General features: G+C 35.3%; 1 protein-coding gene across 5 annotated transcripts in view; it reads right to left on the bottom strand.

The window, feature by feature from the left end:
- The window catches only part of PPP4R4 (protein phosphatase 4 regulatory subunit 4), a 78,384-nt gene that overhangs the window by 19,901 nt on the left and 35,082 nt on the right, over nt 1–23,401 (bottom strand). For all 5 annotated transcript variants that reach the window (XM_054827657.1, XM_054827656.1, XM_054827653.1 and 2 more), the window contains 9 exons: nt 18,454–18,601; nt 17,706–17,779; nt 15,434–15,540; nt 12,816–12,923; nt 10,929–11,050; nt 8,259–8,381; nt 4,451–4,620; nt 3,282–3,401; nt 1,341–1,418 (listed from right to left, as the gene is read on the bottom strand). In XM_054827657.1, coding sequence (XP_054683632.1) covers nt 1,341–1,418; nt 3,282–3,401; nt 4,451–4,620; nt 8,259–8,381; nt 10,929–11,050; nt 12,816–12,923; nt 15,434–15,540; nt 17,706–17,779; nt 18,454–18,601 — 1,050 coding nt within the window. The remainder of the gene's footprint in view (nt 1–1,340; nt 1,419–3,281; nt 3,402–4,450; nt 4,621–8,258; nt 8,382–10,928; nt 11,051–12,815; nt 12,924–15,433; nt 15,541–17,705; nt 17,780–18,453; nt 18,602–23,401) is intronic.

Genomic DNA, 23,401 nt, shown 5'->3' with positions numbered 1-23,401 from the left:
TGAGGACTGTGATTTTAAATTGATGTTTTAATGTAGTAACGTAAGTATTACCAGTTTCAGTTTAGGAAAACAAACTATAGTTTTGATTTATGTGAATACCATAGCTAATGCTTTCTAAACTAATCATAGCATACAGTAGTTTAAAATGAACATTCATTCTTAAGAAAGATCTGTATTTCATAGACAGTTAAGTAAGAGCCTCAACAAACACAGAGAAACATTTTTTTTTTAATATTTGTCAGCTGAATTTTAAAAGCGATTTTTCCTGCTTTAGGAAAAACTGCAGTAGATAAAGTAAAATAGAATATATACTCTATATTAATAGAATAAACTTACTTTCAAACATTGTAATACTTGAAACTAGACTAGAAAAGTACATAAATAAATATTTTTGGCACCAATTCTTACTGAGGTGGTATATAAGATAAAGCATCAAATATTTTTTATTATCTAGATAACTGTATAGGGATCAAACCAAGGAATTTTTCAAAATCACCAGCTGCTTGTGAATCTCAACTTTCAGGTGTTCAACTTGAAAAATCTTTTAGGATGAGTTGGAATTTCATAAACAGTAAGTGGATGTTCTATGAACACTTTTAATTTCCTTGAAAATGTCTAACAAAGGGTACCAAAACAAAAAGGAGCACCTGAAAGTAAAACTCATTTTTCCATGCCGTATCCAAAGATCATACATAGAAAACAAAAAAGATGAGCTATTGGAATAACTGGTATAGGAGGAAATGGTGATTTTGTCTCAAATCTAAATATTTGCCTTTTTTCCAAACCAAAAAGTCTTGCTATATTGTCTGTAATATAGTAAAGTGGTTCATGTTTTATGCTGATTGAAACGGAGGTACACTAAACTTTCCCATAAACACACTCACAGATTCTGTACCAGATCTTGGACTGAAACTCTTTCTATAAATCTTGATCTTTGAACCATACACAACTTCTTCATCTCCTCTTCAATGGGAGAAATGAAAATAAAACAAAGCAAAAACCTTGAACGCTATCAATGATTATTTTAATACAGTATCAAAACTAAATCTTTCCACATAATTTGTAAGGTAATAAATAATATAGCAATTAAAACAATTTAGAATGAATATTTTTAAAAGCTAATAAATTCAGAGTGGGTTTACTAAATTCAAACACCTTCCTATTTTCCTCCTTTTTATTCACAGAAGGCTGGCATCTTTATGAAGCATCTGTGAAACAGCAGTAAAAGCTGTTGACAATTTCAAACAACTACTGTACTGTCTTATTGCAGAGTTATTAAACATCAAGATAATCTGCCTCAATGTAACAAGCAAAAGAAAGTTCCACTAAAAGTACATTACCTCCAGTGACTCATCTTGTAATAGTGTAACCAGTTCTTTATGTATTGTATACACACCAGAATTTAAAAGCTTGGCAACCTAAAAAAATCACAGTAACATAGCAAGGTGAAACATTCTTTAGCTCCATGGCACTACAACAACTATAGTACATATGCTTACTTTACAGCAGGCATGAAGAAGGGATGCAGACCAATTGTTTAATATCAGCCTTCTAAAGTTGTGTACTTTCCCACTGATTACATGAAAAATATGCTTATATAAAGAATATGAGTCAAGAAACAGCCCTGTTACCTAACCAGGAAAAATGCTTTTAGAATTAACTCTTCTTCACATTTACTAAAAATTTTTAAGACTGCACTGCAAGGTTAGAAAAATTCGTTCTGGAATACTCAAATGTTGTGCTTCATGCTCCTTAGGAGAGTTAACAGTCAGTCTGCTATATAATTTAAAAAAGATAAAATATAAAAATTGGCTTAGTCTGTGCTGGATTTTAAGTTTCCCCAGCCTTTCCATCTGAAGTTTTCCCTCCTTACTTCTTTGGGGCTTTTCTACTGTGATTCATAAGTCACATATACATTTATAAAAATACCAGCATCTCCACACTGTTAAAAAGGTTTTATAGCAAATATGAGAAAAACTCGAGGAATGAGATCTTTGCCATACTGAACACTGAGATGATGGGTTTTAATGTTTTCTTTGTTTATATGAGTCAAGTGAAATTAAGAGCTTACTTCCAATCAAGATGAAGCTTTAAGGAAATGACTAAAGGAGTTTAAAAAAAAAAATCCACCTAGCAGTGAATGCCATAAATTACTCATTTTTGGGTGTCACGTGGTTGCCTAGTTATGGTAAAACTAAATCAACGACCACTAACTGTATGTTCAGACCTAGGTATAACTTTACAGGCTTTTTCTAAATGAGCTAAAAGTCTTTGCTTGTATTAGGCAGTACCTTAAAAGTGTTATACATCAAACAGAAAATACTATGTACAATTAGATGCTAATTTTAACAATGTCAACAATTACCTTGGATTAACATTTGTTAAGACAGGGCGTCAGTAGGTAACAAGACCTGGAAATCCATCCACCTTTCTTATAATGGTGGAAATAAAGCCACTTTAGCGTCATTTATGCCCCTACTAGTGATTTAAATGCTTTCAGCAAGCTGCTTAACTTACCAATTTCCCCAGCAACAAAATGGGATAAAAGGCTAAGTCAGGGACTGAAACACAAGGATTCTCAGTAAAACATTATGAAAACCTTAAAGCTCTCCCTATATGGGTTACTGCAATCAGGACAGAGTGTATTTTCATTTCTGGAATTCACCCCATATAGCTAATAATATCTGTGCAGTCATACATTTTTTAACTTTTATGAAAATAATACAGTCGAACTTATGTAAACTGAATGGAATAACAAGAACACACATCCATCTACATCTGAATAAATTTCCAAGTAGTTTCATATTAAATTGAGCATTTAACTTAGATTTGATCCATATAAATATTCTCCACAGAACAGCAGCATAGTAGCAGACTGTACAGTTCTAAAGAAGGTTTTCAGGACCAGATGTGGCAAGTTCCTTTCTCCCATTTGTCTCATTATTTTCTAATAGCATTGAAAATCTTCAAATATTGTAATTACTACAATTGCTTCTGTTTGTGGTTCTAGACCATTATAAGTTTCTTCTAGCTTTTGCGCCTTTAAAGCTCACCTAGCAGTAGGGTCTTGTAGCCAAATGTCACACAATTTAAATAGACTAATGTGTGTATATGGGTTATATAAACAGGTTAAAAGGAACTGAACACCTGTGAGAAACTAAATAATTTCAACAAGTTTTCTTGTCTTTTTATGTCGGTTGAACAGTCACAAAAGTACGCTTAAAGAAAACAACATAAAGTGAAATCATGTAAGTACTAATAAAGAACCATTGTAGACTTACTTCATAGAAGCTTATGGCCATAGTATATCTGACGGGAACTTCAGGGTCATGACAAAGGCAGAAGAATATAGAATATAGTTCTAAATGGAAGTTCTTTGGATCCACAAAAACAATCATGGCCTGTGGAAAGATAAAGTCTTTTATTAACTGTATAGCTAAAGGACCACACTATCAGAGATTATCAAAGGAAAACATTGAGTTACAACCAGCAAGACGCTTGGGAGATAACAGGCAGTGATTTTAAAGAGGAAGTGTGGCATTTTTGATGGCTGTGTCAAAACACAGGCACCAGACAAGTGCTGAAGTTAAGAACTAAATTGGATTTACATATCTTCCAGACATACTGTAGGCTTTTTTTCCTGAAGTCATAGATTAAACCCAAAAATATATAAAACTTTACTTTTATAAATATTGTTAATGTTTCCATATACTAGTGGAAGCTGCAATTGGAGACTACAAACACAAAGAACGTTTTAGCAAGTAGCAAAGCAAACATCTGAATTTCAGCATAATTGTGTGTGTACATACCTTGGTTTTGCTCAAATAAACCAACAGATGTCTACCTACATACATGGTGCTTGTCTTTAAAAGGTAGAATAAAAATATCTGTCTACTGGCTCTTGGTACAAACATATTTTCTTCAAATATAAATGCAGAATGTCAAAACACAAAGTAGATTTACAGAAACATGAGTGGTAAGTTTAAAGACCTCACATAAACTCGAAAAGACTTTCTGTATTCACGCAGGAACATGACTAGAACATGAATCTAACCATGCAGATTCAATCTTCAACTCCCCGTAATGCCATGACACAGCAAATGCGAAAACCTAGCTTTGAGTGGTTTGAGACTGGGGACGCTGTTTCACAGCCATTTTCTCAAAGTCTTTGTGCTAAGGGTTTGAGGAAAACATGTAGGAAAGAATGAGACTAGTAACTTCTTAGAACAGCACTCTCTCTGTCAAAACTTGCCAATAATTTTCTGAGGCTCTGCAAAGAGGAATCCTTTTGGACAACCTCTACTTTAAGCCATTAACTTGAACTTTCCAGGAGAAAACTAGAATCTAGCTAACAACATACAATTTGGCAATAACCTCTCTCTCATGCAGTCCCATTTAGTGAGCTATATGCATGACACAAATTATTTAACCTTAAATGAATGTTACTTACTGGAAAATTGTAAGCACAGTTCTTCCTCACTGAAATATACTTCTTTTCCTGTTCCAGAGTTTGAAGTTGTAGTTGATTATCATTGTGTCCATTTTCCTGCTGTAAACCCAGCGTGGAAAGCTTCTTATAAAACTCCAAAAACCGTAAGTGCTGTTCAGGAGTAAAAATGCCTTCCAAAAAAAAAAAGTTTACTTTCCTCATTACAAATGCTATTAATAATGTCCCAGAATAAATCTCATTTACAGATCTATCAAATATGTTGATTTTTATCCCTCCTCCTCACTGCCTTGAGTCTAGCAGAGCATCATCAGTACACATTATACAGAAAAAGTGATTACAGAAAAATGACAGCTAACTATAACAGAGTGAATCTTAATTTCTCTTTACATAATTCTTTAAATACTCAGGACTTTAACTGCAGGACTGTGAATATATTTTTTTATTCCACTAATACTGGATTCTTCTTGGTTAAATTTTTAGATCCTTATGGAACTCAGTCACATGAAGAATGCATGCCTGCAGAAAGTTGAAAAATTAGGCCATGTTGCTACAGATAATAAAGAGATATAAGAATAAAATTAGAAAACTCAGAACAAACAGGAATGTAACTAGCTTCAAAAATTGCAAGTCATTTTATAAGTTGTGTTAGGTTTGCGTGGCAAGGTTTTGGTAGCGGGGGGGCTACAGGGGTGGCTTCTGTGAGAAGTTGCTAGAAGCTCCCCCTGTGTCTGATAGAGCCAATGCCAGCCGGCTCCAAGACAGACCCGCTGCTGGCCAAGGCCAAGCCAATCAGTGCCTCTGTGATAACATATTTAAAAAGGGAAAAAAACAGCTTTTGCAGCTGGAGAGAGGAGTGAGAAGATGTAAGAAACTCTGCAGACACCAAGGTCAGTGCAGATGGAGGGGGAGGAGGTGCTCCAGGCGCCGGAGCAGAGATCCCCCTGCAGCCCGTGGTGAAGGCCATGGTGAAGCAGGCTGTCCCCCTGCAGCCCATGGAGGAAGGATGAGGGGGTGTAGAGATTCCACCTGCAGCCCATGGAGGACCCCACGCCGGAGCAGGTGGAGGCACCTGAAGGAGGCTGTGGCCCTGTGGGAAGCCCGCGCTGGAGCAGGCTCCTGGCAGGACCTGTGGACCCATGGAGAGAGGAGCCCACGCCAGAGCAGGTTTGCCGGCAGGACTTGTGACCCCGTGGGGGACCCACGCTGGAGCGGTTTGCTCCTGAAGGTCTGCACCCCATGGAAGAGACCATGCTGGAGCAGTTTGTGAAGGACTGTAGCCTGTGGGAGAGACTCACGTTGGAGCACTTCATGAAGGACTGTCTCCCATCGGGGGGCCTCCATGTTGGAGCAGGGGGACGATGAGAGGAGTCCTCCCCTTGAGGACGAAGAAGCAGCAGAAACAACGTGAGATGAACTGACTGTAACGCCCATTCCCTGTCCCCCTGTGCCGCTGAGGGGGGAGGAGGTTGAAGCCGGGAGTGAAGTTGAGCCCAGGAAGATGGGAGGGGTGGGGGGAGGTGTTTTAAGATTTGGTTTTATTTCTTGTTCCTCAACTCTGTTTTGCTTAGTAATAAATTAGATGAATTCCCTCTGTGTTCAGTCTGTTTTGCTCGTGACGATAATTAGTGAGTGATCTCTCCCTGTGCTTATCTTGACCCGTAAGCGTTTCATTATACTTTTTCTCCCCTGTCTAGTGAAGGAGGGGAGTGATAGAGCGGCTCTGGTGGGCACCTGGCCCCCAGCCAAGATCAACCCACCACATTACTAGTAAGAGAAAAATCAAGGAAAGGCTCCGTTTTCTACTCAAGGGAGAGAGGAAAGCTATCACTGATTGAAACCAAGAAGGTTGAAATGCTTAATGCTTTTTATTTTCTTTCTCAAATTCTACTAGTATCATCAAGCTCAGTACAATTAATAACAGTGACAAAGATTCAAGCTTTAAGTAGAGAAGGAACAGGTCAGTGAATACTTAAATGTGAGAGGTTTTCAACATGTGAAGGGTCAGATGTGCTTCATTCCAGTATTCAAAAGTATTTAAAGTACTATCTGCTGAAATCTTAGATAAGTGAGATATCAGAATAGAAAAGGGCTGAAGTGGTACTTATATTTAATAGCTGGAGAGGGGAAGGACATGCCATATAATTATAGATCAGTCAGATTCACATTTTTTGAAAAAATTGGAAGAAAAATAAAAAATATCTACTTGTAAATACTGAAAAGAAAACAAGTAGCAGCCAACATGGCAAAAGCAAAACTTGTCAAACTGACTCCATTTCTTTCTAGTAGTGGAGAAGAGGACCTGTGAATACAGAAGATGCAGTGAAGGTCATGTTTTCACAAGCAAAATAAGGAATCAGGAAAGAGAGATGAAAAACTACAAAGGTGCTGCAAAACTGATTGGAAAACCAATTAAGAGAATGTTACCCGGGGCTCACTGACATGACTTGTATCCAAGTTCTGGTAATATTCAATATTTTGGTTTTTTGGATGTTGGATTAGAGACTTCACTTATTAAATATTCTGATAACATCAACCTTGGAGGAAGACTCCAGAAGATAAGAGTTTAAAATGATCTTCAGAAACTGGACATATGGTCTTAAAACTTTAGACTATTATTCCATTAGGACAGAGATAAGGTACCATGCTTAGCCAGATCTGCATTGTCTGCACAAGGCCAAGAAAGAGAAGGACTAACTAGCTGTCAGATTTATTAAAAAAAAAAAAAAAAAAAAAGCTTCATAGGCTGCACTTGGACAAATAATGTCACACTATTGCCAACTGTTGCAAAAAAACCAAAAAAAGTAAATGGCAATATAGCTTGCAAGAGACATGAAGTAACCCCTTCACTTTGTTCAGCTCTCCAAAGGCATTAACACTTCAAGAAAAATATGAACTTGCCAGACAAGAGTTCAGAGGTGAAGAGAGATCAGCAATTAAAGTCATTCAACCTAGAGAAAAGAAGACTGGGAAGACAGGATAAAACCAGGATGGACTGCCCTAGCTCTATGTTTCTGTAATTAACAGTTTGACATGGTGGAACAGCACTTTTGAGTTATTTGTAGTGAAGCAACAGTCACTTGGATAGTCTATAACATGATCACAAAGGATCATTTTAAAGATTTGTAAGAAAGATCAAAGGGTTTAAGAGTCTAGAGGGAAATTCTCTATAATATAAAACTATTATTCTGCGCTGGCCCTCCAGAGGTAGGCTCTGTGTAGGGGGTATATGGTGGGCAGAATGATCAAGGACAGATCTGCTATGCTCAAGTGAGAACCACAAAAATTATGGGTACAGATTTGGCCTCAGTTGCAGCTGGGAATCCACATGCCACTAGGTCTCCTTTCTCCGCTGAAGTTCCTCATGGGCCACACTCCATACTGTGCCTCAAAAAGGATATCAAGCACAGAAGTGAACGTACGCAGTTAACATACTATGCTTTCAAAGGTTTCTAGTTTCAAAAATTCAGTCACCCAACTCACAAGCTCCAGAATATCCAAGAGGGAATCAAAATAAATCAGTCAAACCAATATACACAACCACCATGTTTCCATCTCTGATCCTGTCTAAACAAAATACTCTGTCCCTGTCTAAACATAAAAATCCCAATAAACAGATGGACACCTAAAGAGGAAATTCACAATATCCAATATTTCTGCAATACATTATTTCAGACTTTTACTTCCATATTTCCTTTCCTAGCTATCATTTCATTTGATACATTCAAATCTGGATATTTTCCAAGGGCTTCAAATTCTCCAATCTTCTCTCATCTTTAATACACTTTTTTAAAAGAACATCAAATCATACCATATAATCCATTACACAGTTTCCCTAAATGGAAAGATAAAGAAACTAGGATTGATTCATCTGCTTTGAAGGATTTTTCACAGAATGATTTCACCAGGGGGAGCACAGTTTGACTCCTATCATCTGAAAAACAAAAGAAAAGTTTAAAGTCAGCCATTTGTCAAAAAAAGAAGTACAGAGAGTCAACTTCCATAATCAGTTATTAAAAATATCATTTAAGCATGCTCGGGAGTATTTTTGGCAGGCACTCACTGGAGGTAGAAAATAAGAGGTATAGCGAATGACGAACATACTACCATAATACACGTCCTAAGTTTTAATACCTTACCTGTTTTGTTTGCTTGTTTGTTTTTAGGGAAAAAGCATTCCCCAGTAAAGGATAAGAGAGAATAAATGACTTCTCCATTCACCAAGAATACATGGATAGAAATAAAGAATACTGCAGTATACTCCTACAATAATATTTCCTACAACAGTAGGAATACAGGGAGATCAAGACTGAACATGACCATGACAGTAAACAGAAAAATCTGTATATGCTGGAAGTGAATTTTTTCAACCTACTGAGAAGAGGAGGTTGAAAATTTTTGGGTAAGCAATAAATTCACAGACAAAAAAAAATAATTGAGGGCAGAGGAAAGAAATCATTTAGAAATTTAAATCAAACCCAAGCACTCTGCCTCCTTATAAAATAAAGGAGTAAACGTTCAAAGAAATTTATGTGGTTTGAGTTGTTTTAAATAAAACCATCGTACTTTAAAATGTTCAAGTTTTAAAGGGATTAGGATTTTTTAATAGTAGATCAACACCAAAATTCAGCAAATAATTACGGCTGGAAAAAATATTTTGTTTGACCTGAAGAAAATTTATTTTGATACTGTGGGAAAGAAACCCTAAGATATAACTTTGGGTCATTTACCTTCAAAATGTTCATTTTCTAGTTCAGACACGAAACAAAAAACTACACAAACCAAATTTCTAGAAACAGATTCCTTGCAAACCTGTAAATAATCCTTGATTGCTTTCTCTAAACTTTTTTTCAATAGCTAAAAGCAGTAGTTACAGCAATTGGGGGGTGGCGGGGGAGGAGTGAAGACTGGGACGTACAAAGAGAAGCACAAACTTGATAGCATCAATGCAAAGGCTCAATAATTTGAAAATTAGCCTACTATCATACTTACCGATATAAGCTCTAACTGCTAAAAAGTCCATTTATGGTATTCTCCCCAAAATCTTACTTCTTTATGCACTCCTCCATATGTCTTATATGCAATCATGTATATTAGTAATTCATCACCAAGTTCCTGTACAGTAAATATTTGCTCCTCACTTATGTATCAGGAATGAGTAGTAGAGTCAGTAAGATGGGAGTGGGAGTGGGAAATGTGATGCAAAATATAAAGTTGCTAATGAAGATAAACAACTGAAGAGTTTGGAAAAAGACAGTATAAAAAGTGGCAAATAACGAGCAGTGATCAAGAATATAAAGTATTTTTTTCATATATACTATGGCAATGATCTATCATGTACTTTGCTGCTTTGTACATTTCCAGTTGTAAAAAAAAAATAAAAATCAGCAGATAGCAGAATTGATGCAGAGCCAGAAAAGCTGGCTGTTACTGTCTCCTGCATCCCCCTGAAAAAAACTGAGACAGAGCAGTTGATTGGAGGACAAGGAACAGCAGTTACCCAGAATGTTCCCCTACGCTGGACCAGTCACAGTTGTTCTCCTTAAAGTTTGCCCCAATCAGTGTTGAACTGAACTTGTAATGAGAACCCAAGAGCAATGTGTGTAGGTAACCCACCACCACTATGCCAAAAGAACAACAAAGAATTTCTCCTTCCTCACATGAAGACACACTCACCCCTACACCTGGAGAAGCATGAAATATGCATGTTGATCAGATGAAAGATATAAAGCGCTGAGAAAAATACAAGCATTTACATTTTCTGTTTTAAATACAAAAAAGCCTTATAAAATACACACACTTTCTCACTGCAAAGAAGAAAGCTTTCAGCGTCATATAGCCACAAGATTAAAGGGATTTAAATAGTAATTGCTGATGCTTAGTACCTCTAAAAATGATCAATTGTGCACACTGCAGTTTATGGGACATGAAGAAATATTTTCTGTTCCAAAATTTACAAATGTATTTGACATATAACATGTAAGAACAAGGTTTACTGATACACACACAAATATCATATCATTGCCCCAGTCTGGGCTTTTCAGCTCAGAAGGCAGGCTGCAGTCTGTAGTTAGGACTAGCTTTACTTCAGTTAACAGGCCAAAACTAGATAACAGCAAAAAAACCACAAGCAATGGCATCTGTTGAGCTAACATTTGGTATTCTGAGTATTGATAGCATTAAGTAAAAACTAACAACCCAATATTCCTATCATTTATACAGTAATTTTACTCATTCTATTTAGCCACATTACATTAGAAGCTTCGAAGATAACTGATTTCATGGACAACTGGTTCACCTTCCTTAAAACTCACTACGTATAAAGCACTGTAAGACATGAAATACATAAAGGATAAAACAATAAACAAAATAAAATCAGAAGTGTCTGAAGAATAGACAGGGGAAAAAAGCATTTAAATACATTTATAAGATGCATTAAAGCATTAAGAACTGGGCTAGTAAGCCTGAATTAAATTCTTACCTGCATCAAACATATCAAGCAGATTCACTAATGTCTCAAAAGCTGCAAGGCGTACACTGCTGCCCTCATCTCTTGCCAGTTCTACTAACTCAGGAAGCACCACAGTTTTTGTTAGTTCTGTCCTGCAAAGTGAGGCAAGCAGTCAAGAGAAAACTTACAATGAAACAATATTGCCACAGCAAAACAGAATTCTCCCTTGAAATACTCATTTAGGTATTTTTTGGGTAGTCAAGAAGGAAAAATGATGAAGTTGTAGGGAAATGTAAATTAAATAAAAACCACCAGTCAATCTCAGGACTTTTTTCTTTGTCAGCCAAAGAAATATGTAAATTTAAAATGCAAAACTTCATCACTAAAAAAAAAAGCATTCAAATTAGCTCAAAATGAATCAGAAAAAATGCAGTCTGAAAAAACCTCAAAGGAGTCCAGCTACTTCACTGTGTCACTAAGAAAACTCTTCTGGTCAAATATGCAGAAACTGCTCAATGAGATGTCCAAAGCTAAAAATTATTAATATGAGTCATGTTGGATTGCAGTGCCTGCAAATGTTACACTTCAAAGATGAGCCTTCTTTACAGAGGGTAAGCAACTACTACTACAAGAACTGGGAAAACATACCCAGTATTTCCACTTTTTTTTCTCTGTCATGCTCTTATTTATTTATTTATAGTAGTCAAGATTTCTAGTGTTTGAATTTGTCTGCATTTGAGTTAAGAAGCCCACTTCATCCTGTTCTCATGTACGAGCTCTTGGTCTGCTCATCAATTAGTGAAAGGTGGTGCGAGCACCACATCTCAAGAAAGGGACTTCAGCAATTTATAATAGCCAGGGATCTGGCCCTCAATGTTTATAATGCCCAAAACATAAAACTGCATAGAAACACTCTGATAAAATCACTTTACATGAGCATTAACCAAGATGACAAAATCTAAACTATGTTTGACACTTTGAATGACTGTGTACAAAGAGTTTAGACTGTCATTTCAATCACAGTTTTTAATACAGAACTGATCACAACCTCCAGGATGCCAGATTTTTACTGAAATAAAAATGCCCCAAATACCTCTTCCAATCAGACTAAACAAGTAACAGCTGTCCTTTTTGTAAATCAATATGAACAACACTACTTTCAAATGTTTATAATCAAAGTGATTTGTACCTTACAGAGTTTATTATTGCTACCAGCAAATCGAGATGTAGCTTAAGAGTATTCTTCCAAACAGATGATTAAGTATTCATATAAAGTTATGAAAAAATAACATGATATCATTTAGGTAACATCACTAAACAGTAAAAATTAGCACTGGAACTGTTGTCACATTATGTCTTCAATATTTACCTAAAAAGGTGTTTATTTCTGTTTATTTATTTGTCTTTAGTTTTCCTACTACCTATTCATCCTCAATATGAAACACTGCAATAGTTTACATATCAAAAATACTGACAGTTCACCATTTCTTATGAGATTAAAGCATCTAAATCATTGGGAAGGGTCTAGGCAAAAACACATTTAGCACCCTTTTGCAAAAAACTGCACAGTAATTATTAGAAACTGCTAATACTTGCCATAATCCTCTTCCATTTTTAAATAAGCCCAATGACATCAATGGATAATTGAGATTATTTCAAGAAGCTATAGATGAACTCATTATTTACAAAAAACTCTTTGCATGGTTCAGCAATTTTACTATCAGATTTACAAAAATCTGAAAATGGAAAAGAGCCAACTGCAAACAGCCAATTCCTAAGAACACATCTGTACACTCCAAATTTATTACTGAGTACGTATGAATTAAGTTAGAAATCTTAAAAGCAGCTTTTAGGTTACCATTAAATATCTCAGAGAAAGATTTTGCATTTAGCAGCAGTTATACAAATTGTACTCACCCTATTCCTTGAGCTATATGTTCCAATTGCCGACACATGCAAATTCTAACTTCATATTCCACATCCTGGCACAGTGATTTTACCAAGGGAAGAATCTCTCTTTTAATACTAAAATATGAATATTTTTTATTAATATACAGAACAAGAATATATAAAATCTACTCTGTAGTACTTAAATTTTACCCATATATTACTTCTAATGGCATTTTTTTAAACACATTTATCACACATGGTAAATGATTTTTCTGAGAATTTGGAATTATAAAAGAATACTGTACATCAGACACAAATATGTGCTATAAAGAAACAGAAAAAGGATTATTTACAGTCATTATAATTTGCTCCTATTTCTTCCATTTTTTTTTTAAACTACAAAAATAGTAGGTAGGCTTAGAGATGCTGTCCTCATTTAATAACCATCTTCAGTACAATTTTTGAACAGTCACTGTAAGAATACAAAGAATTATATAAATGGAATTGTAAATACCAATTAATTGTCTCTAATATCTCATCTTTGGAAGGCATGTATCACCAAAGAGATATTTGGGAAGAAAATGGAAAAAGAATTTAAGATTAAAAGCTTCAGTACTGCAATGACTTTAAGCAAGTAGACCCAAGTATTCATGTTAAATCAATGGCAGGTACAAAATAACTATTTTGAATTCTATTTAATTAAAAACACATACTATAACTTGGCAGAATCAGCCATTGTGTTTCCTTTCACTGCCCAAGATGCTGTCATGAGTATTCATAAAATAGCTCTATCCAAATCCTTATGTTGTTGCAAAACTCAAGAGAAATAATATGAAGACACAGACAAGCAAATTTTCAAGCCAGCTTGCGCAGCCTCCACTCATTCCAATGAAAATTAATTTACTTCTTACAGCAAAATTTGGCCTCAAGTTTCAAAAACTGTACAAAGTTTTGGGAGGTTGGTATTTTAGAATACTCTGAAATACGGATTACTTCCAAAAAAGACTTGTTTGTAACTAGCCGTTGTAACAGAGAGTAGGAAAACTAATGTTCCATTCTAAGGTCAGAACTTTTTCAATACTCTATAAAATACCCTGGGAGTCACGTAAAACATAAAAGAAAAGGGGTTTTATTATCATATAAATTTTATGAGGAAAAATGGTGCCATTCTGAAGAAGAATGTGAAGATATGCTTACATATTGCCTATATAAATACCAAGACTCCTCCTGCAAGGGGAATGAGAGCGTATCATGAATCTTATTCAGCCTGTCACATTCAAAACCTGTGGATCCAGATCTCTTTTCAGCCCTCTAAACTACACTTAGAGCCCTCTACTAGATGATCAATATGTCCCAGAAAATTCTCAGCCATCTTCTTAAGATGTAGCTTCCGTACAGAAATGGTGCTACTATCTGTTCACTGAAATGAGTGGTTTCCTATTTCCGAACAGCAAGGAAGCATATTAAAGAAACCCAACAAAAGAAGTTATGATTATTTGAACTTATTATGGTTAATGCTATTATAATTTCTTGTAAGATTCCAAGTAATCTGGAATGTCACTTTATTTTCATGAGAATGTAACATCAAATAAATAAAAACAATTGTGATTCTGCCAGAATTCTACAAATTTTGAAGATAAAAGATTTGAAGGCTTTGGTAATATTCTCAAAAAATACTATTTTATCATGCTCATTAACTTTTGCATGTGCAACAAGTGTAGCCTACATAGCAAATGAAGATGTAGATAGCTTCCTTCTGGTTGCTTCCAGTTCTTTTTATTGAAGAAAAAGAATCATAATTTAAAGAAATTTATTCCTAAATGTCTTGTCACATGGTCCTGTTGTTCATCTTTTCTGTTATGCTGAATTCTTGCATTTTGAGGCAGATCAAAATCATTATTAGAGTGGAATTCCTCAGCTAGACATGTTTCCTGTCCATGTAGTAGCTCCCAGTGGATTTCTATTGTTATGCAAAAATCACGTATGTCCAATTGCCTGGATAGGAAATGCATTTGGTGAAATGGTCCGACTACTGTAAGACCCAGATAAACTGTCCAAGGAATGTACCTTGCCAACTGCTTTGGGCAGACAAGTTATTCAGATTTACTTTCAACATTGCTTTGCTCTTCCGCACCACTGTCCAAACCCACAGATGCTGAATCTAAGAGCTGAATAATACCAGGCAATAACAGTGGCTCCTGATACACCTCCATTTAATTAGGGATAGGAAAAAAAAAAAAAATATATATATCTACATGTTAAATCTGGTTAGACAAATAAACATTTAGGAACAAGATTCTTGTCTTTATGACAAGAAACTCTAAGGTGATGAAGTTGTGTTTTGTCTCTAAATTGCAGAGAAGTCTACTGTTTGGCTTATTTCCTGGTAAGAAAAACATTATGGAACAGTATGGCATGAAAACGGTACTTATTTGAACCTGTGGAAGAACATACAAACTGAAGTTATAAACTGATGAACAACAGCAAGTCTGAATATGCTAGTTACATAATGAACATTTTTTATTAATTATTAATATCCAGATAAAGGGATCTGTTAAAAAAAAGCATTTCATTTTTGCATTAAAGTCTACTTTTCTTGTATTGGTATATACTGCGGAATGAAAATATTTGTACGGTCTACTTACATATGAGCTTCAAATTTGTTAGCTAATTTTCCCATGATTTTACAACTAACTAAGCGGGACTGAAGTGTTTGAGAAAGCTGTGCTTTGGAAACAAGTGGATTCAGGATCTATATTAAAGAAAAAAATAAGAAATGTGAACAGTAAATAATGTATTACTCTTCTTAAAAAAATACCTGGAAAAACATATCCCAAATGTCATCTACACCTTTCATGGCATTAATCGCTACTAACAATAATGATGTCTGTGTACATTAATAGTCTATTGGAAATGTGTATTTAATATTCAGTGCTAATTATAGCATAATAAACCTATATCTTGGCCCAAATAGCAGTTTATGATTCACGTCACAGCCACAGTTTTACATCTGTCTACTTGTGTCTTTATTTTGAGACTAAGTTGTATATGAATATTTCTATCTATTAGCTGGTAATTTTCACAAAAGCTGTTAAATATGTTCCTGCACAAGAGAAAAAAATATGCAGAGAACGGAAAAGGAAGCCTCTCTGAGGTTTCCTCTCATAAGTTTTCCCAGGAAACACCTCTTTTGTTGTAAAGCTTGAGGCAATGATCCCTCTTGATTATGCATACTTCGGGGATCTGTAGGGAAGAGGTTTCATTTCCACACAGACACAGAAAACCTGCATCTTTATCAGAGCTCTGCTGTCATTTGTTGGATCAGCTCTGTGGTGCCAGAAACAACCTAAGAAAGGTCTGCAGAACATCATATTAATATATATATTATTTATTGCTCTGTGAAATAATCACAGAAATCCAGGTGCCAGGCCTAGAAGAACATTACCGAGAGGTATCTCCTGGAGCCTGCCACAGCTCCTCACTCAATCTCTTTTGCAGAGCTCCACAAAAGGATAATATACAAGGCAGGAAAGTCCAACGGTCTTCTAAAAGCATTTTTCTCCTCTTACCAACCAAAATTTTCAGGTGAGAGAATCTTACCACTCTAAGTACAAATACATCAACCAGACTAGAATTAGTACATAAGGTATGCTTCTAACTGTAACACTGCATAAAGAAATACATCATTAGTTATCTACCAACCTGAGTATTACTTTTGTGGTCTTTGAACTATGACAGAAAACACATCACGCCTAGCAATACTAACTCCACTTACTGGCCTAGACACAGTCTCTCCTACGAAGTGGCCATTGCCAGAAACAGCATACTAGGTTAAGTTGAGCTTTGGTTTGAGACACACACCTTCCCTTATTTTCCTTGGAATCTGATTGTCCTATGATTTTACTTACAAAAAAGTTACCAACTAGAATATTCCAAGTTCTCATACACAGATCCTTCAAGTAACATGAAAGGCCCCTTTTCAGATTCAGTTTTCTGTATAGCTGCTGAATCAACACTGCTTTATCAGTTGCGATCTTCCCAAAGCACATTTTAGTGGAAACTTATAAATGTGTTCCTAGAGACAAATCAGGGGAGAAACTCCATCTTGTTTAAATGGCATCTTTTAAATTACTATTAGATTTTGGAGGTGACCAGAATAATTTCTCTTTTTTTTTCCCCAACCTAACTTTTCACCCTTTAGTTTATTTTTTTAAACAGTGCTGGATTTCAATTACCCACTAATTTTAATGAGTATTTTTATACTACACAAACAATCATATATTTAAATCTCCATAGCATTTTGAATTATAAAGACAGTGAAATAGACCTGTCACAAAGCTTTTAAACTTAATGAAATATGAATACTTGAAACAAAATTGAATAAATTAACTGAGTAAAGGGGAGTGACAATATGACTTAGTGACAGACTTCCTTCCTCTTTCTTGAGCTACACAGTGAAAGGTAAGAGTGTTTGCGGGGCATTAGGTTTTTGGTACATCAAGAGCAATTGAAATAATACACAATGAAATGGATCTCTAGCATTCAGTCCCGTTCAGGAGAAATCAGAACTTTAGTCCAGTAGCAAACAAAATGTAGTTTCTTCATGAAGACACAGACTGAGATACTATCCTGTAAGCCAAACCAGGATACATGAAAACATGTTACTGAGAATACTAAGTGCAGTGGAAGTGTTACAGTAAATAGTCTTTATTTGCTGAAGAACACTAAAATTTTTAATGTGACCTTCCTGTCTCACCATTTAGCACAGTCCTCTCTTACAGTATGTTCCACAAGCATTACTGTTTTCACAGGCATAGAACTGCTACAAATCTTACTGAAGTGAATGAGACTTGCAGGGAAATAAACTTACAAAATATTATTAATTTGTTGTTAGCATAAGTGAGAGAATATTATTACCTCATGTCTGATAGTCTCTTTTGGTAAAGCTTCTATTACAGCAAGAAGAGTTTCTAGCCATGCATTGCTGACACCTGTTAGAAAGAAATGGGTTATATGTTATGTTGTACATATAATGAGTATAACAAAACACATACCAGTTTTACAAAATCAGTTCTTGCTTTTTACATGCGCCTCTTCAAGGAACTATGTACCTAAAAGCCACAAAATTAACATTCAAGACTTTAAACTAAGAAGTAGGATAGGTGAGAAGCAAATGCTGTCCCTATTTCTTTTACCTTTTCAATTCCTGTACAAAAATAACAGTGATGCTGTTTGTTTCGAAAAGATGATTTCCCTCATTTAGAAGCATATTCTTTTCTTATGCCCACTGAAACTTTCTAGGTTTTTTCTTTATGTTGTAAAAGTAGTGTCAAAGAAGTTAAGAAAAACAAATCATCACAGAAGAAACATTAACCATCCTCCTTCCATTTTCTCAGCCACAAAATTCTGGTACTTCAGTAGAAGCTTGGACTCAGTAACAATTTCCGGATTTAATCCTTCAGACAAAGTGGTTTTGTTTACTTCAATCAGAATTTCATTTAAGTATCAGTACGTAAGTGGTCAGCATGCAAATATCTTTTCATTCATGCAAGCCTAGATAGAAGGTCACAGTGATTGCGCTCACTGCTTTACACAGCATTGTATGGTCACTAAGGAAACAAAACATAAAAGTAATCAGCCATCAGTAAAGTTGTACAGCCCTGACCTGCATCTCTGTGTTCCAGGTTCTGGAGAATGATGTGTAGGAAGGAGTGGGAGTACGTATGAATGGACACTGACTCCTCTTGCAGAACAGTCAAAAATGAAACAGCAGCTGTTAACTGCATTTCCACTCCTGCAACATGCAGCACCTCCTGTATAATTACAAATTATATCAATTTAGAGCATGAGGCAGAAATGTAATGAAAGAACATTCAAATTTTTACATTCACTTTTAAGAGGAAATATGCAACAACCTGGGTAAACTACAAAAGTGGCTGTAATATTACTTTCTCTTCACAGCAATTACTTGGAGATATTCAAGTCTCTTATAGCATGAACCTTTTAAGAAAAATAAAATTAACTATAATATTTTTATGACTTTCAGTTTCATGAACACATGTGTGGATTTTTCTACTTTACAAAATGAGATGTAAAACCAGACCAGCCAACAATTGTGCTTCTGCTGTTTATGCACATGAATTAAAAAGAAGTATTTCATTCATCTAGTGAAAGATACTAAAATAGCAGAAGGCAATTTAAATTTCATCCCTTGCCAGCTGACATGGAACACAAATGAAAATGTCTATGTGTGTGTGCAGAGAGAGAGAGAGAGAGAATCTTAAGAATAAAACAAGATGTAGTAGAATATTTATCTAGATAATTCAGCATTTACTATTACTTAGCTTTCACATATAAGAATATAATTAATTAGGCTGTCTTTAAAAGCATTAATTCAAAAGTTAAACAAAGATAATAGGTGAATGAAATATTGCTAAATTTTTTGAATGAAACAAAAAGCAATTTTAAATTTCAGATTTACGCACATGCAAAGAGCTTGCAGGATGCAATCTATGACATGGCATTCATTGTAAGTATGTACGTATCTAGCAGCTAGGTGGACATTCCATTTGTTTACCTCTCTAAATGTATCTATCTCATGAGAAAATAAAGTGCATTATTCTACTACTAAAGCATTACACTCATTTTACAAGTGATTCCAAACTCAGTAAGAGTTCCTATTTAATTCAGTAAGTACTTCCTATTTAACACTTTAAAAAAAGATACAAACCCACATATATAAAGTGCTTGAGATGAAGAGTGTTTTCTCCAATCACTGGTCAAAAATAAGTGATAAGCTGTGTCCTTGTTTCAGCTGGGATAGAGTTAATTTTCTTCCTAGTAGCGGGTATAGTGCTGCGTTTTGGATTTAGGATGAGAATAATGTCGATAACACACTGATGTTTTGGTTGTTGCTAGGTAATATTTATACCAAGTGAGGACTTTTTGGCTTCTCATACTGCCCCACCAGTGAGCAGGCTGGGGGTGCACAAGAAGCTGGGAGGGGACACAGCCAGGACAGCTGACCCAAACTGACCGAAGGAATATTCCATACTATATGACATCATGCTCAGCATATTACTTGGGGGAAGCTGGCCGGGGGTTGGAACCACAGCTCAGGAACTAGCTGGGCATCGGCAGTCTGTGGATGGTAAGCAATTGTGCTGTGCATCACTTGTTTTGTATATTATTATTTTATTATTATCTTTCTTTTCTGTCATATTAAATTGCCTTTATCTCAACTCGTGAGTTTTACCTTTCCCCCCCGCCCCGATTCTCCTGCATCCCACTGGGGGAGGGGGAGTGAGCGAACGGCTCTGTGGTTGTTTTAGCTGCCTGTTGGCTTAAATTGCAACAAGCTGATATTTTATTTTTTTTAAAAAAATCAGCCTAGATCAGATTAAGAAAATATCCATTATACACCTAAGCATTACATAGCAGAGGAATTTTGCTGAGAAAAATACAGTTTGCAGAGAACATCTGAGAATCATTTAGTAGACTTTGCTTGCTTCAAAGTAAAACAACAAGAAGCTTTCATTACACAACTGTTAACCAGTTCATGTGTGTAAATGTATAATTTTTAATTTACCTGATTTCAAAGAGAACCATTACTTATCTCTCAACAACTGTCTCAGTTTACATCCAGGTATATTTGTAAAAGCATTCTCTGTGCCCCTGCTCCTCCAAATGAAAAAAAAATAAGAAAGAGCATTGTGCAGCTTACCAATCCCAGTGTGATAAAATATTTGCATTCAATAGCTATGGAAACTGCCCTCTTGTTACTGCCACAGCCTTTCTCTGTCTTTGTTGCTCCATTGTTATTACAACAGCCACAGCCAAGAACAAGGAAAACTACCAATGTTGTCATTTGAATGTTTCTGGCATTAGAATACCTGTGCATACTGTTCTGGGATTTTGACTTACACTTGTTCAAAAAAAAAAATTCCCCAAAATAATCAAAAGAACTATCTACACACTGTAGATGCTAAGACACCACTGCAGACCAGAACATAATGGAGCTAAATTCAATTTTATGTACGCATTCACTTTGTACACAAGGGAAACAAGGTTACTTACCATCAAATAAAGTTTCCAAATAGTCTCCTCCCCAGATCCACACAATTCTGGATAATCATGTGTGAGAACACATTCTCTGGATGTGCCTCCTCATGGACCTCGGGAGACATTGAAATGTAAATTTCTAGATTGCTTATACACCTGCCTGCACTGACGTTTGCACTCAGAACCGTACAGTTCCACCTATGAAAATGTATGGGTCTCCCCTTCTCATTCCAATTTCACTGAACTCAAGTTGAGTGACTTAAATATACTTACTTATTTATTTAGAAAGTAATGTATTTTTCTGTACATGGATCCTCCACAGATTCTCACTCAGGAGGAAAAAAAAACTTTTCCTATTTTATTCAGACAAACGTGTTTAATGGAATTTAAGGGTATTAGCACATCCTTGAACTATCCTAATGTCTACAAGTTAAACTCAGGCATCAAAACTCACAAAATTTAGAAAGCCTGGCTTATTCCATTAACTGGAAAACAGAAAATTCACCTCTACTTTAATGCACTTTATGTCCTGCAGCAACAGAATTCTCTTGAAAAAATGCTGCAAGCAGAAACAAACTAACTCAATCGTTTTAGTAATTGCGTTGATATGACAGAAATCTTTATTTAGGACTAGAAAGACACATAAGATTACAGAAGCTCAAAGACACAATGAGGATGGACCTTAAAATCAATGTTAGGAATAAGGTGGGGTGAAAATCACCCCACCTCTTCTTAAACTATAAAATCAACTAGGAAACAAGAAAAGCTTTCAAGGGGAGACTGACATATTAGGAAAATAAGTAACTGTGAAAATGAGTTTGGAACTAATCAGCACCGAATAAGGTTTGATGTATACACTTCAACAAGAGTATCCATAGTTTTCTGCAATCACAGCATTTGGAAAAATCTTGTTCGTCAATCAGATGAGCCATTTTGTGCACAACAAGAAGTGCTGAGAAATGTGTCTAAGCTTTCCCTAAATCTGCATTTCAATGACTTCCAAGGTTCATGAGGAGGTGCATGCAGAAATCCAGAGTGGGGATCTCTATGGAAAAGAACCCATACAAGGATGTCACTTGATTATAACCATAGAATTTTTAAAAATATTTCATGATCTCATTCCTACGTTAACATCTAAATGATACACAACGTATTTGTTTTATTAGCATAACCAAAATACTGGCATCCAATTTAATCATTACTTAGATCTGGCATATTTATTGCTGTATTGCATGTTTGATTTTGCTCATCTTCAACCTAAAACACTTTTGTTAAAATATAAATGGTTTCCAATATAATTTTAATTTAATTAGGTTTTAAGGAATAATAAGCAATTTGCAGATATACATTTCTATATTTATTTATAAAAGTAACCAGGTTTATCAATTTCTCACAAGTGAAATAAAAATTTGCAATGTATCCATCTAGAACATTTCTTGCATTTATTTCTTCCTGTATCTGTTTTATCCTCAGTTCTAACAAAAAAGTATTTATTTTTGCTTTTGGTTTTCTGCAAGTATGCTAAATATGTTCGCTTGTTTCCCTACCCAGTTATATGGTGACAATCATTTCAGATAAATAGGACCCTGAACTTCCTATACAACTCATTTTGCATGTGCAAATTTGAATTCACAAATGATTTTTTTCCAATCTACAGAAGTGAAACAAGTGAAGCAAGTCAGCTTATTTCCCTGCAATGTGAGACTACATTTGCAAGAGTCTAATCGCAGTTGGGTTGGGTTATGCCTTTATAGACTATAACAGTTTCCATTTAATGGTCAGGACTATTCCTCCAATAAAAACAAGGATAAGGAAAAAAAAATTAGATCCAGTGGTTAATGATATGAAACACTGTTTTGCAGTTAAAAGTGCAGTGAACATGGGTGCAACAGAATTGTTCTTCTATTATAGATTAAATAAATATTAGATAACAGCACCATTGAAGAACCTGTTTTATAAGAGTAAAGCCACAGAAAAAAATTTAACTTTCATACATTCCAGAAAGTTTTAATTTATAAAGCTTAAACCTGAAAAGAACACTTAGATTTAGACTGATCTCATTATATTTCACTCTTTTACCTCTGCCTTGAGCCCATTAACTTAAGTTTCATTTAATTTATCAACTAAGGCAGCACTCAGTGTGGATTTAAATGACACTGCAAAATGAAAAACACATTTTCTTACTTATTTGCTCAAAGATTGATCAGATTTATTATTAAAATTGTCTGCTTAATTTATAATTTTTCTGTCTTCAGTTCCTAACTCCTGTTTCTTCATATATTGTTTTCAGTTGAATGTCCTTTAGTATTATGCAGGAAGATACTTTTACAAAGTAATTATCACCTGATCTAGACACACTGAGCTCCAACTCCCACTGTACAAATATTTTCCAGGCCCTAGATCCTGATCACATTAATGAGCATCCTTTTAAATTTCTTCTCCATCCCTATATAAAAAACCCCTAAGACTAGAATCAAAAACTGTATTCCTATATTAGACTTTTTATTAGAGAGACAAAGATTACCACTTCTTCACATCCTGACAAATAAGGG

Source organism: Grus americana, chromosome 5 (genome assembly GCF_028858705.1).
Source record: "Grus americana isolate bGruAme1 chromosome 5, bGruAme1.mat, whole genome shotgun sequence".
Classification (NCBI taxonomy): Eukaryota; Metazoa; Chordata; class Aves; order Gruiformes; family Gruidae; genus Grus; species Grus americana.
Note: the sequence above shows the minus strand (reverse complement) of the source record. Positions and strands in the feature narration are given on the sequence as shown.